General features: G+C 35.2%; 4 protein-coding genes across 6 annotated transcripts; 2 read left to right on the forward strand and 2 right to left on the reverse strand.

The window, feature by feature from the left end:
- Window positions 1–508: 508 nt before the first annotated feature.
- LOC143218076 (uncharacterized) lies at window positions 509–2,885 on the forward strand. Its single transcript, XM_076443046.1, is given in 7 exon segments — window positions 509–967; window positions 1,030–1,301; window positions 1,371–1,524; window positions 1,605–1,787; window positions 1,790–2,213; window positions 2,293–2,390; window positions 2,458–2,885. Coding segments are annotated over 7 exon segments (1,695 nt in total). The 5' UTR covers window positions 509–809; the 3' UTR covers window positions 2,864–2,885.
- A 65-nt stretch (window positions 2,886–2,950) lies between these two features.
- On the reverse strand, window positions 2,951–5,081 carry LOC143218066 (ribosome biogenesis protein NOP53). Its single transcript, XM_076443029.1, has 4 exons — window positions 4,889–5,081; window positions 3,815–4,706; window positions 3,252–3,754; window positions 2,951–3,177 (listed from the first exon to the last, which is right to left on the reverse strand). The coding sequence occupies exons 2-4, from the start codon at window positions 4,553–4,555 to the stop codon at window positions 3,102–3,104; spliced, it is 1,320 nt and encodes a 439-aa protein (XP_076299144.1). The 5' UTR covers window positions 4,556–4,706; window positions 4,889–5,081; the 3' UTR covers window positions 2,951–3,101.
- A 345-nt stretch (window positions 5,082–5,426) lies between these two features.
- Window positions 5,427–10,634, forward strand: Rab8 (RAS oncogene family member Rab8). Its single transcript, XM_076443042.1, has 4 exons — window positions 5,427–5,911; window positions 6,932–6,992; window positions 7,111–7,456; window positions 10,225–10,634. The coding sequence occupies exons 1-4, from the start codon at window positions 5,788–5,790 to the stop codon at window positions 10,321–10,323; spliced, it is 630 nt and encodes a 209-aa protein (XP_076299157.1). The 5' UTR covers window positions 5,427–5,787; the 3' UTR covers window positions 10,324–10,634.
- A 992-nt stretch (window positions 10,635–11,626) lies between these two features.
- Cbc (protein CLP1 homolog) lies at window positions 11,627–15,760 on the reverse strand. Of its 3 annotated transcripts, XM_076443032.1 has the most exons (6): window positions 15,495–15,760; window positions 14,181–15,238; window positions 13,534–14,093; window positions 13,079–13,470; window positions 12,704–12,938; window positions 11,627–12,592 (listed from the first exon to the last, which is right to left on the reverse strand). In XM_076443032.1, the coding sequence occupies exons 1-3, from the start codon at window positions 15,591–15,593 to the stop codon at window positions 13,982–13,984; spliced, it is 1,269 nt and encodes a 422-aa protein (XP_076299147.1). In that variant the 5' UTR covers window positions 15,594–15,760; the 3' UTR covers window positions 11,627–12,592; window positions 12,704–12,938; window positions 13,079–13,470; window positions 13,534–13,981. The 3 variants fall into 3 exon arrangements, with proteins under 3 accessions (XP_076299147.1, XP_076299148.1, XP_076299146.1); XM_076443033.1 differs by having other exon boundaries at window positions 12,704–13,470; window positions 14,185–15,238; XM_076443031.1 differs by having other exon boundaries at window positions 12,704–13,470.
- Window positions 15,761–15,818: the final 58 nt, after the last annotated feature.

Below are 15,818 nucleotides of genomic sequence, written 5' to 3' on the forward strand. Positions count from 1 at the left end.
TATATTTTTAGATTTATGTTGTTTTTTATCTATGCAAATTTTGAATATTCGAGAATACAATATAGATAACAAGAAACGTTTGCTTACGCGTGTTATACGATAATTCCTAAAATATATGTTTTTTATAATTTCTAATTCAATGCATTTTCAAATCATTATTATTGTTTTAATTATTAAAGAGGAAGTCATAAACTTAAAAATACTTCGTGAGCAAAGTCCATAATGGCGCGTTCAATTCAACAATATATCCCAGTCAGCCAAATGCTCCGTTTTGGCCGGGCAGATGGAAGGCAGCTCAGTCCTCGGTCTTACGGCGAGGCAGAATTCAAGAACGAACTGCCTTCCATCTGCCCGGAAGTTTCTGCCGGGCAGACGCTGCCAGGAGAATACCACACAGCTGCGTCAGCAGAGGTAGTGCTTTATGCTGACAGGGTGTGCTCGGCAGATTCGTCCAGATTCCGAGTGTCGAGCGACGTTCGGACAGGATAATGCCCGCCATCTGCTCGGAGGTACAGGGCCAAAGGGGGTCCTCGTACCTCGCCCCCAATGGTTACCCCATGGTTACCCAAAGCTTCGACGACACGGCCTTTAGTCAATATGCCAATAATACGATTAGAATCGAAAATATGCGTGTTATTCCAATCAGACAGCTTACAGCCGCGAATCGTATACATATATGTATATAGTATGCGATTCGGATTTTTTGTGCTTTGTTTTGTTTCAATGTTTATGTCCAATACTAACAGGCATATAATTGGACTACAAAGTCTTCATATAGCAATTTGAAGGATTACATTTACTTATTAAAAATGGTGGATTTACGAGGACAGGACGCAGGAAATATATCCTTGCCAGTGAAATTGCAATCTTACCCAGAGGGAAAACCAATGTATACACCGACGATCATCAATATGCAAAGAACGTTTTACAACGTTCGTATTGAAGACATTGAAAATAGAATAAAAAGGTTGAAAATAAATGTTCTATTTGATTATCCACAAAAATATATTAAACATTAAAAATATTCAGGTTACAAAATCGAAATGATGAGCTATTAGAAGGAATGGAAACTACCAACGAACTCATGCTGACAGTGGATGCAGAAACAGCCGATGAAATAGCAACTCTGACCAAACAAGCCAATACACACAACACCAGGATAGAGCATTTAAAAAATCAAATTAACAAATTAGAGAACGATCGAATACAAGACAAGGAAACCCATAACAACAACATAGAATTATGTCAACAAAAATACACAGCAAAGAAATTAGAATTAGTTTCTCAAATAAAAATTTTGAGTAATTGATTAGGATCTTTTTTTTGATGATCTACTTGCTCTTACTGAACAACGAATATTATTATCGTAGATGCGGAAATTAATGGTTTGCAAGATTTTAAAAAAGAACAAAAGGTTTTGCAAGAAAGATTGGAAGAAAATAAGGAACGAATGATAAAGTATGAGAAAGAGGTGAAAGAAATTCTGGAGGGGATTAGGCGAAAATTTGAATTCGATAAAGAAATGTATCTCATTATATTTTGTCTTAGATAGAAATCGAGGAATTCGATTTCACTGACGAAATGATTTTTTTAATTTATTCTAGGCTGAAGCTCGAATTATATAATTACCTTCTTGACTTAGCAGCACATTTTCAAATTGAAACGAATAAATTCATAAGTCTTCCAAATAAGAGATTAATGCGAGAAAATATAATGTTACAGAAAGAGTTGTCACAATTGTCTAAAGAAGTTTCGATTAAAAGAAAAATAGAAATTGATTGCAAGTAACAGTTTATCAAAATCGGTTCTGGATTTTTGTTGCAAAAATTATATTTTGCAGGAGTACATCTGTCGACCACACAAAGAACATTGTTACTGAACGTTCAAAAGCAAAACGTAATATAGTAACATTCAAAGTACAACAGTCGGTATTGAATACTTTACGAAGCAAATATGAACGCATGAAAGAACGTTTGTCTGGTATTACTGTTCCTGATCCTAGAGCAGAATCGAAAATATTGTCAACAATTGAAAATACTCGAATACAGGAACGAAATACACGGACAATTTTATCAAAACTGCAAGCTTTACTCCACAAAGAGAAAACGAAAATAAACATTGCAAAGCATTTACGAAGAAAGATGGACTGTAGAATAAAAGCAGTTGTAGAAACACTCTATGACATAAAGTATACTGTAGCATGTTTGCTTAAGGTATTTTACGTAAATATATATGCGTAGTATATATTTTATGGTGAAACAAAAATCAAAAAATTTTTTTAACATTTCACAGTGTCCTGAGATTGAGTCAAATTATCCTAAATTGCTTTTATGCTTGAAATATAAAGTTTCTAGAGGAATGTTGAGGCTTCGATGTAACACTGTTCCGTCGTAAGTAATAGTGAAAATCATATATTTGGACTTGTATTGAAAAATAATTTAAAAATTTAATATTAAGGAGTGAAACTATTCCACAAGAAACAGTCTATCGTCCAGAAGATGTAAAAGATATGCCTGATGATGTTGATCTTGAAATACTGACTGTGTCTGAAGAGTCAAGAGAGTCATATACTAGAGCAATCTTAGATGATGTAATAAAAATTTCATTCGTTCATTTTTTTCTATATAGTACACATACTATAAATGTTTATTTTTATTCCTATTTGTACCACGCTCAGATAAAATCAGAAAGCTTTGGAGAAGAGGCAATTGGAGAAATGTCCACTGAAAGTAGTGCATCTGATAAAATAGAATTGGATGAAATTTTTGATACTGTGACGTTATCTGACGAAGAGGAATACGAAGAAATTAAAGAAATTGAATCTTTAGACAATGAACAATCGTTTGTTATTATAGAAGAATGAAGTCCACTGTTTTTACTTAATCGTTCTTTACATTCCATTCTTCTTAATCAAAATTCATGTATTTACTCCTTCATTCTGTTCAGAATAACAAATGGATAATATTTCATGAAATGATGAGAATAATTAACTCGGTTCAAAATTTCTCTATAATTAATAAACATAATGTCGATTATGTTTGTATAGAAACATTTATACCTATCCTATGTACATGACTTTATAAAAATTACATATCTATACTTCACACTTTCATCGTGGTCATATCGATTTTGTGATCTGGTTTTATATATCGTTTCACTTTAGCCTTATCTCGTTTCCTGGAAAAAGAACATTTTTTCAGTAAATTAATATACAATAAATATAAAAATTATATGTATGTACATATACTTACAGTTTAATTACAGAAGGAGCCACGATATTCCTTTGTTGAAGAGACTTGAATCTGTCTTTCAGTAGATTACCAGCTGGCGTAGAATTTCGTAAATTTCCAGTTAACTCGTCTAATAATTTAAAATCGGGTTCCAGGGGCTCGAATTTAACTTTACCAAGAACTTTAGTCTCTGTAACTTTAAGAGATTTCTGCTTCAACCTCTTCTCCCTCAACATTTTCTGTTTCTTTTCTCTTTTAGTTAATTGTTTATCTAACAATCTCAGCTTGTAAATGTCTGAAAGTTTCTTCTTCTCTATTTTCTCAGTTTCGATCTTATGTGCTAATGCTCTCTGCTCTTTCTGTTTACGCCTCTGGACACGAGTTTTCTTTAGATTCCTTACTGGTGGGTTTACAGATTTCACATCTGTATCTTCGTCAATGTCTTCGATAACATTTTCATTCTCCAGATTCAGACCTTCCGACATTTCGTTCATGAAGTACTTCTCTTTTTCTGCAGCCGACACCTGTAACAAGAAAGTTGAATAAGTTGCGGAATAAATAGATTATTATTTATTTTACAATACCTTTTTAAACATCTTTGTGGTGACCCTCTCCAAGTGCTTCTCTTCCTTCATTAACTCCATTTCTTTTCCTGCAACCTCACGCAATAAATTCTGATGATCCTCGTACGAAGGATTGTAAGATGTTCCTGGGTGTGGTACCTCGATTGCTGGCAAAACAGAAGGCTTCTTATGCAACGAAGCGGGCAATCGTTTCTTCTTCACACCGAATTGTATCATTGTATGCCTTATAGTGTCCGGAGACATCCATTTTGTGTTAATTCCATTATCAGTCTTCTCTTTCCATACATCATCTTTAAACTCACCCCTCTTCGGCCTAAGCAATCTTTTCTTTGCCGCGATGTCTCTATTCTTTAACCTCAATTTGTCTTTCAATTTTACAATACCTTGAGCCTTCATAAGAGCTTCCTTTTTCAAAAGAATAGGATTCTTCCTCTCCTCCTTCGTTCTGACACGATTTCTTTTTGCAATCGGGTCCAGAACTGACGACTGAGGTTTCAGAATATTAAAACATCGTGGTTCCTTAGATTGCAACAATTCCCGGCGTGCTTTTTTCGAGAGTACCTCCGGCTTTGTAGAAATTACAAATAAATCGGCATTCTCGCGATTGGAAAAGGATCCTAACCTCTCTTCCTGTCGGGTATCCTCCAAGAATTTGTCAACATCTTGCATGTCCACATGTTTACGCCACGATTTCTTCGTTTTCTTCGATACCTTACGTTTTTTCGTCTTAGCCTCAACCATTTTATTTCAAGTAATATAACAACAGGATTAAATATTCTGCCTTTTTGAGAGAAACGTGTTTTGTAACTTGACAACAAGTTTCTATAGGTTTCTATTCACGCCAATTTGCGCTGTTTGATTGGGTGAAATCCAGTGAGATCTGAGCCCGAAACTATACAGCATATAAATGGCATAAAAGGTTACAAAAAGTGAACAATAATTTATACAGTATACAGGATGACCCAAAATGTATTATGATTAGAGATGGGATGAACTGCTCATTCCGAATCACTCGTGATTCGATCACGTTCGTTCCATCTCTAATTATGATTGATTATGACAAATTATGATTACTTTCAATTATAACTTTCTTGCACTTTCTTGAAAGAGGTGATTTGGAGTCATTTGAAATAGCTTTCTCCTTTGCGAAAATGTTCTCCGGGGGAAAAACACGGACCAATCAGAGCGCGACTATAGCGAATGGATTCCGGCTCGGCCAATGACAGCACCAATATCCGCTGTAACTCATTTCACGAACTGAAATAATATGTTCACGAAAAAATTAAAAAAAATTAATTTTTAATTAAATCGATGAGTTAACATTAGTTAACATTTACATCTTATATATAGGTTTTTCAGTTATATTATGTAAATAAAAGTTACGAAGTCTTGGACAAATTTACCTACAAATAACGGAACAATATAACTTATTTCGTGAAAATTGTGTGAAATTGACATGAGGGATTGACGGAGAAGAGTAGATGCGGCATGCGGCATGCGAGTGATGCGAGAAACGTACGTTTCATGTGGATGCACGTTGATATTTTCTCGTGGGAACGCAGCTTGCGGTTGACACACGTGTTGCGTATGCGTATACACACGCGCGCATCACCTGTGGTGCGGTCAGAAGGCTGGCCACAACAGCAGAGAAAAAGTTGTACTTACCGATGGCTGTCATCGCTTTTTCTGACAGATGTTTTTACGTGCCCTATTACGCGAATTCTGCCTTATCCAAACATATTTCAGTGATAATCTATTCTCCGCGCCTCCAGTGAACCCGATCTTATCGTGATAAACAGACCGAACGACGCGGGGTGCGCTCGTTTCAGTTTTGAAGGGTGCGTCATCGGAATTCCAAGGATCACGATCACTCGGGAAAGATCATCGAAGAGACTGAACACGGGACAGAAAGAAAGAATAAAAGAACTGTGGACGGGAACACGTGAAAACGAGAGGGACTGAAAGCAAAGGGTATGGCGAAGACATATGATTATTTGTTCAAGTTGTTACTGATTGGTGACTCAGGGGTCGGCAAGACGTGCGTCCTCTTCAGGTTCTCTGAAGATGCTTTCAATACGACCTTCATCTCAACCATTGGTAAGTATCCTTCGCTTTTTTTCCCGTCCTTTTTTTGTCTTCCCCTTTATCTCCATGCTCTTTTCACCGCCAATTAACCGATCTTAGGAAAGAGAACACGCTCACCTATCTACAAATATGATTTTCTTAGCTGATTTTCGGTTATCCAAAATAGACAATAGACCGATCATCGGATTCAGTACCTCTCGATAAGTCTACTTTTTTATGGTTTTCTCCTTTTATTTGCGTTTCAAACTGATTCAAGAAAATGCACACTTGTATTTTGTAACGTGATTCGTCGAATTATTCGGACGATCCGCAATATTTGATTTTGGAGATAAAGGATTCATGACCAAATTGCTCGCCTTCAAGTAAATAAATCAAAGTGTGCAACCTGTTACATCTTTTGGTCTTTGCTGTGCCAGAAATGTGTTCATGCTTTTCTTGATGTACACTACAGATAGAACGTGACTTGAAAACGTGAGAATGTTTATAAAAACAGCATTTTTATTATAAATTAAATGTACATTAAATATGTCCAATTATTAGTCATTTTTAATTCTTATTAATGATTTTATTATTTGTTTATATGTACTTACTTGTGTACACATGAGCATATCAAGTTTTCTAAGTAGGTAGATATTAATAGCACATATTTGTTAGTTTACAATCTAAAGATATTTAACATTGTTTATGCTTCTATAATAATTTATACATTATCTACTTATTTATAAATTATTATTGATACGCCAATCTTTACATATACATATACTGTAGGACATGTGTAATCAAAATGTCTATATATGTAGCACTTGTTTTGTTGGTAATTGCGTAAAGATACATATTTATAATTAGTCTATGAATATCTATTCAAATTTGTATTGTTATAAATCCACGGACAAATGATTAAACAGAAATTCATTTCATTTATTAGGTATAGTATGTGAAATAACATATATAAATATACGAGAAACAGAATTGTAATTGTTCAGATACAATTTTTTCGAGTATTCGAGTTACAAGTTTCTTTCTTGTTTTCAGGAATTGATTTTAAAATAAGAACGATAGAATTAGACGGCAAGAAAATAAAACTACAGATATGGTAAGTATTGCATTGCGCGAATTAAAAAATAAAATCATGTTCAATTCATAGAAAACATTCTTGTATTCATTCAACAATTAATTGAATGAAATATACATTTTTTTTGGATGTTTTAAAGGGATACAGCCGGCCAAGAAAGGTTTCGTACAATAACTACAGCGTACTATCGTGGTGCAATGGGAATAATGTTAGTCTACGATGTGACCAATGAGAAGAGCTTCGAGAATATAAAAAATTGGATTAGGAACATTGAGGAAAATGCGTCGGCAGACGTTGAAAAAATGCTGCTGGCCAATAAGTGCGAGCTCACAGAAAAGCGACAGGTTTCGAAGGAGCGGGGAGAACAACTAGCTGTCGAGTATGGAATCAAGTTCATGGAAACCTCGGCCAAGTCCAGCATTAATGTCGAAGAGGCATTTTACACTCTTGCACGAGACATTAAAGCCAAAATGGAAAAGAAACTGGTAAATACTTTTCAAAAATATATACATTGTTTATTGAGAACATTCGGAATTCCATGAAATAGTAAAGAAAATAGTTTATCCATATACAGAATGAAAGGAATCAATACTTACCGTGTTTGAAAATAATATATTAGATTATTATTAGCCTTCCAGTAATAGTAATCACTAGACAGCGGATTTCGTGCGTTTATGACAAAAATGAATAGGTGTAATTTAAAACAGTAAAAGTATTAGAAGAATTTCAAGATACTGTTAAGGTACAAAATTTTTGTATCGTATAAAGATCCACTGTCTAGTAGTCAAATGAAAAATGAATTCCAAATTCATCTTCCCTAGGAACAAATAAATACTAAATTGAATGTTAGTTTTTAATTTTGTTGTTAATATCCGCGACAATATGTACTTTAGGAATGTAAATAATATTTCCAGTAAAGGGTTAATCAAATTCGAATGTAAAAGAGATACATCAAATTTAAAACTGAGTATAAGAAATTTTGAAACAATGCATGGTAACATTAGATACAATATTACAATTCTTAACAGAAAAATACTTTCTCCTTTTCTATCTCTTCTCGTCTTTTCTGTCTTCTTTGCTGTAAAGTCACTTCCGGTTTATCAAAGAGCACCAGTTTCTATTATGATGGCGAGTATATCACTTCAGTCTTTCAAGTTAATAAAAATGCTGATGCCAAACATGGTGGGTGTAATCAATATTCAACACCTATATACAAATCTATAGCTGTGGCTCGTGTAAAGACTGTGGGTGTGTTGAAACACTCGTAGCTACGTGCACAGAAATATCATAAAATTTTAATGTTCTATATTGTTTATCATATTGCTGGAAGGTTAAAAAGCCAGAGTACATTTTATTGAACTATTTTACAGGATATAAGAAATCAAGCAAGTGTATGTCGCGTAGTTTATTTCGAAGATAAATATAGAATTCGATTGAATCACTTGCCGATGTTGAAACCAATGTAATATTTTTATCTACGTGTAATTTAGTTGCTTTTACAGATTTGTTATAGCAAATAGTTTTACATTGATTAACCACCATTTTTTTTGTTTCCTGTGTCTGTTTCTCTGTGTTTGGTGCTGGTCGGTCTCTGCAGAAGGTAACTTTTCCCCCTCTCTATGTACTTTTGTTTTGCATACCTTTTTGAAGTTTGATTATTTATATTGCTGAACTCTGTGTCAGGTTATGAAAATTTCCCATTAATTGAAATAATTCATATTCATTGTGAACTAACATATTACGTAGATTTCTTTTGAGTTAATATTTTCTAATCGAATGTAAGCAGTAGAGTCGAATAGAAGTGTGAATAAATATTAGAATGAAGTACTTTTTACGAGTACTGTGATTAACAGATTATGCTATTGTACGTTCGATTTCAGTTCATTCAGCAATTTATGTAATCAAGAAATTTCTCGTTTTCCCAAAGTATCACTTTACCAAAATAACCATGGTGCATTGAATCGAGCTTGAACAAAATAAAACCTGACACCATTATGTAATATTTTTTGTAATTTTATGTCTGCCTTGTCTTATATAACCAGACGTATGCTATTCAATTTATGTATGCATGTACCAATACAACGAACATACTGGCCACTGCTTTCAATATTTATCCATGAACTTTCCATTAACAATTCTACTCTTACATGGACAAATTATTTCTGCTTACTCTCACTTTTTCTTAACATGTTTCCTCAAATGTAACCTTTGTCACTAACAACAAAAAAGGAATGACTGTAATCATTCTATGACAGCTCTTTCATCAGAGTGAGTCATGGAAAAGTGTAATACCCCTTAAATATTTCTTTACCGATTTGGAAATCTATTCGCGCAACACAAAAATGTAATATGGCATACTCCCTTTTTTTTTGTTACACTTCATATTATCAAATCCTCCGGAAATAATCGGGAAACATTTCTATTGATATTGTATTGTTGTATTTGTATGATAATTAGAGGTATGCGAGAACCCGAAAGTGTTGGGTCAAGAATTTTATTCGGGATCGGGACAGGTTCTCGAGAATTTCTGGGATTTCCGAAATTTTCGAGAACCTGTCCTGATCCCGAATAAAATTCTCGACAGTGCGTACTCTAACAATGCAAATGGGTTAAGGTGGTAGACTCGTTTCCAGGATTGCAAGGGTGCGGGATGCGCCTTCTCATTTGTCAATAATGCAAAAATGGAGTTTTTGATTGATAAAAAATCAATCTAGGCCGCGATCACCCTGAAAAGTCCTATATTTAGGGCATGTAGCTGTCGCAGCTTTATAAAAATAGTTATATGCGCATTTTTATGCTGTCGAATAATGCAAATTGCGTCTCGTAAACGTAAAAATAGAAATTTTGAGGGCGATTGCGGCCTCGATTGATCTTTTATCTAGCACTTTTGACTACTAAAAAATCTCATCTTTGCATTATCGAGAAATGAGAAGGCGCATCTCGCACCCTTGAAATCCTGGAAACGAGAGTCTACCCCCTTAATCTTGATATTGAATGTTATGTTCGCTTGGAGACAGTGGCGCACCCAGGATGTAATCTTGGGGGGGGGCGAGTTGAACCCAGCCCCAGGTTTTGCGTGATGACCTTTTTTTAAGCCAAAATATCTATCATCGGTACCCAGGGCTATTCCGCGATTTTAATTTTGGAAGCTGAACATTTTTTTCTTGGTGGGGGACTTGGCCCCCTGGCTCCCCCCCTGGATGCGCCACTGCTTGGAGATACGATGTTGACTAATGTAATTGTGTTGGAACAGGAGGCGTCAAATCCACCAAAGGGAGGCGGACACCAGTTGAAAGCATCCGAGCCACAGAGGAAGCCACCAAGTTGGCTCGCACGATGCTCCATACTCTGACCCTTTGGCCGGCATTACCTTGACCGTCACCTTTTACTCTTCACCTTCGGTCTCCTTCACTCGCTTCAGGACGCGAGTGTCTCTGTGATTTTACTCCTTGATGGCCACCTTCGTTTGCCTCCGTCGCTGCCGGTCTCTCTTTTTTACTGATTACTCATAGGAGCTCTTTTTATCCTGGAGGAGAAACACACTTCCCTCTCTCTCTCTCTCTCTCTCTCTTTCTCTCCCTCCCTCTCAATCTCTCTAACTATCCCTCTCTCAAGAAAAAAAAAGGAAAAATCATATTTAAGGATTCTCAAAGGAAACGATCATCGCGGATTGTGATAATTTTTTGATAATTTTCTAAACGACGTCGAGAAAAGAAAGCGATTTGAAAACAGAAAATCCGAAAACATAACCACAAACATTCATTCCCCTTTGCCTAATCTCATAAAGAGTATAAATATCGGTAACAAGATAATCCTGGGTGTGTGATTTAAAAATTAAGAACCTCAGCGAGTGGGTGAACGATGGACGACAAGACATGATAGAATTTATAATAGTCAAAGGGGATGATTTGAATTGTTGTGACGCACGATCAACGAATAATTTTAGAATGAAAATCGACGCCGAGTGATCTTTTCAAAATGGAACACGGTCAACGTTCTTTTTCATTGTTTGGAAGAGGACTCCTGGAGCTGTGAAAGTTTGTTTCATTCGGGGAAGACCAACGGTGATTGTTAATGTAAACGTTTACAGAGAATACTTCTGAAAGCAATAACATAGAAAAAGATTGTGTTTATTTGCATGCCGTTCTTCTTTCTTTTTTTCTTTTAAACGAGATGCGTTTCGATGAGTGCACAAAAAGAGATTCAGGTTGAAATCAAGTAGCGTGAATGAAGGAACATATGAAAAGTTGTACGATACTGTTGCTACACACTGCAATGTTTCTCCTCCATTTCTCAAACGATCAAGGGGTACGATCGAGTTTTTTAAACACACGTCTGTATTCACTTTATTTAAACGATTCGAAGGGGGAGAGGAATTTCTCTCGTGAACCGGAAGAGAAATCCCATTCTCTTCCCTTTTATAGTAGCTCGAGGATATTTGTTTATAACAAGAAGAAGAGGGTACGGATAGGTAAAACAATGGGCGGTCATTTTTTATATATAAATATATAAATAAATATACATATATACATATACACGCGTTGTTCACGCATGCACGCGCACGCGTGTGTATATATACATATATATATAATACACATTGTCAAGTTAGCTTTTTCACCGAATCGAAGGGGAATCTTCATTAATTAACTCATTAATTAATTAGCGCAAATTCGTGACTCGAAGAGAGGACTCTTTCGATTTTCTTTCACTTATTTCCTCTTTCTATTGTTGAAGTAATTAAAAAAAAAGATAAATAAGTAAAAAAGGTGGAACACGGACTTCGTCTTCGTCTGAAACGCTTGTTGTAATAGTTTTTCGAGGAAACAGAGGGTTCTCTTTTTTTTAATATAATATACATATACGAGAAAAAGGGGTTCCGATCTGTTTCCACTTATACTTAAATATACGATTATTATAATACATTTTATATTAATCCTATCCGTCTTCGTTTATTGTTGAAACCCGCCTTCCCTAATTCTTCGATGACAAACGATTTTTTTTATCGTCGCATTAGTATCATCGTCTGTGTTATCGTTTCGTTAAGGTTTTGTATTAATGCATCTATATCTAGAACTGCAATTAACAGAAATTTCATTTTTTAATCGTACAGCTTTACTATATTACAAAACCTCTACGAACTGCTTATTTGAATGAAATTTTTCGTAGTATTAATTCAAAAGATTATGCTTCCATTAAGTTTTTACAATTAAACTAAGTAGAGATATTCGATATTAATTAAACGGAGGAGATTAAATTGAAAGGGCAACGAATTAATAGCTAAATATTCCTTAAAGCCGTACATCACAACAATAACGTTACTGTGTATATAAAATTATTAATAATTTTTTAATCATTTTGTAATGACCAGCAATGTAACTTTATTTAAGAATATAATATTATCAACTTCAACGAACATATCACTTACCAGATGTATCGACAAATTAAAATAAATGTTGTTAATCAACACAGCACTCGGATTATTACTTTTCCTGATGATTAGCAGTGTTGCAGTGTGTGCTAGTGTTCATATATGTTAATTCTTGGAAAATTTTGTTTATATTTTCTTCGATCAATACAGAGCCTTGCATTTTAGATTTCATCTCCAATAACATTTCTTTTAGCTAAAATAAATCAAATAATACATAATATCTTTTCTTATCGTATTATAATTATTCCATTAGATATGTTGCAATATAAATTTTAAAAATCATTCGTGTAGCCGCACCATGTACCTTGAAGCATAAACTTTCTATTTCTGGATGCAATTTTTTATTGACAGATAATGATTTCGAATCATTCAACGAGATGGTCATTAACTTGTGCTGTAGATCTTTGATCTCTGCTCTATTTTTTTGGTTTATCGCATGGAAACAGAGACCGAACGATTGCAGGCGTTTGTTTAAACTGACTATTGTTTTCCCACTTTCTAACAAATATTTATGCTCTTTCGAAATTTTCGCGAAGTTTCTTAAACATAACAGCAACAAAAAACGAGTAAAAATATATTATTGATTTTCACAAATTAAAAGGTTATGTGTACAAACTTGAAATTCTATAAATTAAGCAAATAATTAATAAGAGCTAAGTGATTATAAATATTATCCTACATGTCAATGTGTGCAATAAGTCTCTCATTGTCGTTTCTATAATCAATTAATGTTTTTTCTAATTCGTCTTTCCTTTGAATTTCCCGCTGCAATGTTTTCTGCAAGCTCTCCGCTTTAATTTTGAATTTTGCGGCTTCTGTTTGACTGAACAGAGCTTCTTTTGACAAAGTGTTGCGCTCCTTAGTGACAGTTTCGTAGTTGATTATTAGATTCGATTGATCAATTTTATAGCGTATGTTCTCTTCTTCCAAATGATTAATCGTTTCCATTGCTAATTGCAGACGAGCTTGTAATTCTTGCGATGCTCTTCGTTCATTTTGCAAAAGCGATTCTTTCGAACAAAGTTGCTCGCGAATGAGAAGATATTCCTTTTCTAATTTATTAAATTCAGTCTACAATGAAGATACATATTTTAAGATGAGGCAGAAAAGAGTAAATACGAAAATCATGCTCACTTTGGTTAGCTGAACTTCAGAAATCATTTCCTGAAATATCTTCTCAAAATGAGAAATATCTGGACCGTTCGGTAGAATGTTATTCATCTTTTTATCACAATTGCTCACTGTTAATCAATTTTAATCGATTTAGAACTCCGTGCTCCGTGTCGACTGTAACGTTCTTGTTTTTGAAAGCGCGCTGAGTTAGAAATGTAATTCCGTATCTCGATCGATATATCTCGAACTAGACAAAAATGCCGCGAAAAGATTTGAAATTTCGATTTGACAATAAGCAATAATCACCTTCATTTTTCTATGTATCTTTTTATTAATAAAGAAGGGGAGACAGTTTGCTAATTATTTCTAATTAGATAATAAAGTGAAACAACCATATACGTACAAGAAATATTTAATTTCATAGAAATCGTAAGTCAATATATATTCGATAAAAATTTTATTCTTTACATCAATGGCTATCCATAAATTGAATATCCGATAGTAATAAAACTGTATTTGGTAGCGGTCTCGGTTGAGGACTCAGGACTGTGAACGTTTGCCTTTCTACATCTACATTGGTGCTGCGAATAGAAAAAACATTTTCTAAATATGCAAAATTACTCTTCAATGCGTTAATAAATATAAATTGAGAAAATTGTAATTCTTACACACAGACAAACCCAGCAACGTTGGTTTGCACTACATCGTCCTCTGGCGAATCTGCGAACGAGACTGACAGTAAATGATGAAGTAAGTTAGGTCCGGGTGCAACAGCCACTAATTTTGTTAAATTATCTTCCGCTTTCATTCCGAGTGGCATACAGGACGCAGGCAACACCGGAGCACCAATTTTGTACAACCTAGCCTCGCTCCATTTCACTTCGAAACTGTGAGGATAAAGTGGAGTCCTGGATCCATAAAAATATTCCCTAACTCCTTGATCTCTGGCCTCTATCCTCTGCGTTTGACTCCTCTCCACCACACCGCCGCTTTTCGGCACGAAAACAACTCTGACAAAATCTGGCATGTCCCTAACGAGTTCGTTGTAAAGTCTTTCTTGATCTAGTACCAAAATAGCGTCAACTTCAAAAGCCTGAGCAGCATGAGTCAATAATTTATACCCGTCTCCTTTCACCCATCCGCAAGTGTTTATCACAATCCCGGAAACTCTAGCCTTTTTGTTAGCTTGGAGTCTATCGGAACAGACTTCTGCTAATCGTGTTACTAGGAGATTGTACAGAGCAACATTGGTTTGCGGAGATTTGTGTCCGAAGTGGAATACCAACGGTGCTTGCTGACTGAAACCCTCGACAATGTTCGATGGACGTTCAACAAGCAGAGCTCCAACTGTACCAGGTATCGCTATATGACCTTGTCCCACATCTAAATCTACAAAAATAGGTCTACGACCCATTCTGACTGCATAGTTCAGCAGAAGCCTGCAGAGCGTTGATTTTCCAACGTCGCAGGGTCCTACTACCATTGTTATAGGTCCTCTAGTGTCGTCTTTCTCTGCAGTTTCTCTGAGCCTTTCCATCGCAGCGTGGCAATTTAGATACAGACCCATTGGAGTCTCTTTGGCAACGTAACTGACATCGGTTTTGCCGACTAGCTCGACTGTACAACCTTGCCAGGTGAACACTGCTACCTTAGCTCCAGCAATGAATTCATACTTCTTCCCTTTCACCAGTTCTGTACCAAATACCTCTGCTAAACCGCTTTTGAGCTGCAAAATAACGACTGCATTTAAAACTGAAAATGGATTTTATCTAATATAGCATAGTATAGAAGAATGATAAATATACTGCGGATATTTATGCAAAATAAAAATGTTTTGCATTGATTGTGGGAAGCAGGAATAAAGTAAACATTGATTTCATCCCTTAACGACTTTGTTGCATTAAAAACAACATTACAGCATTCTTGAATTTGTTCGATCTTATCCCGTTTCATGATGATAATCACTAATGATAAATAATTACCTCGAGCGTAACTTTCTCATTTTTAGACTCAACTTCGAACCGCAACTCGCAGTCCGGGTCCAATTTGAATTCTTGCGTTTGTGCTTTCTCATCAGCCATTTTGTTAACATAAATCACACCTGCTTATCGCATTGCCTTTTAATGGAATTTATTTAACGTTTTCTCAGCGAACCAATTTTTGTTTGACTTTTCCCTCGTATTGAATTATTTACATAGCTGCATAGCGCACCCTAACCTCAAATCCGTTTACACTATCGATGTTGTTCGATAACGATTATCGAGATATTTGTGCATAGCTATAGTATCGATTGTCACAAAGGTTAG

This window comes from Lasioglossum baleicum, chromosome 18 (genome assembly GCF_051020765.1).
Source record: "Lasioglossum baleicum chromosome 18, iyLasBale1, whole genome shotgun sequence".
NCBI lineage: Eukaryota > Metazoa > Arthropoda > Insecta > Hymenoptera > Halictidae > Lasioglossum > Lasioglossum baleicum.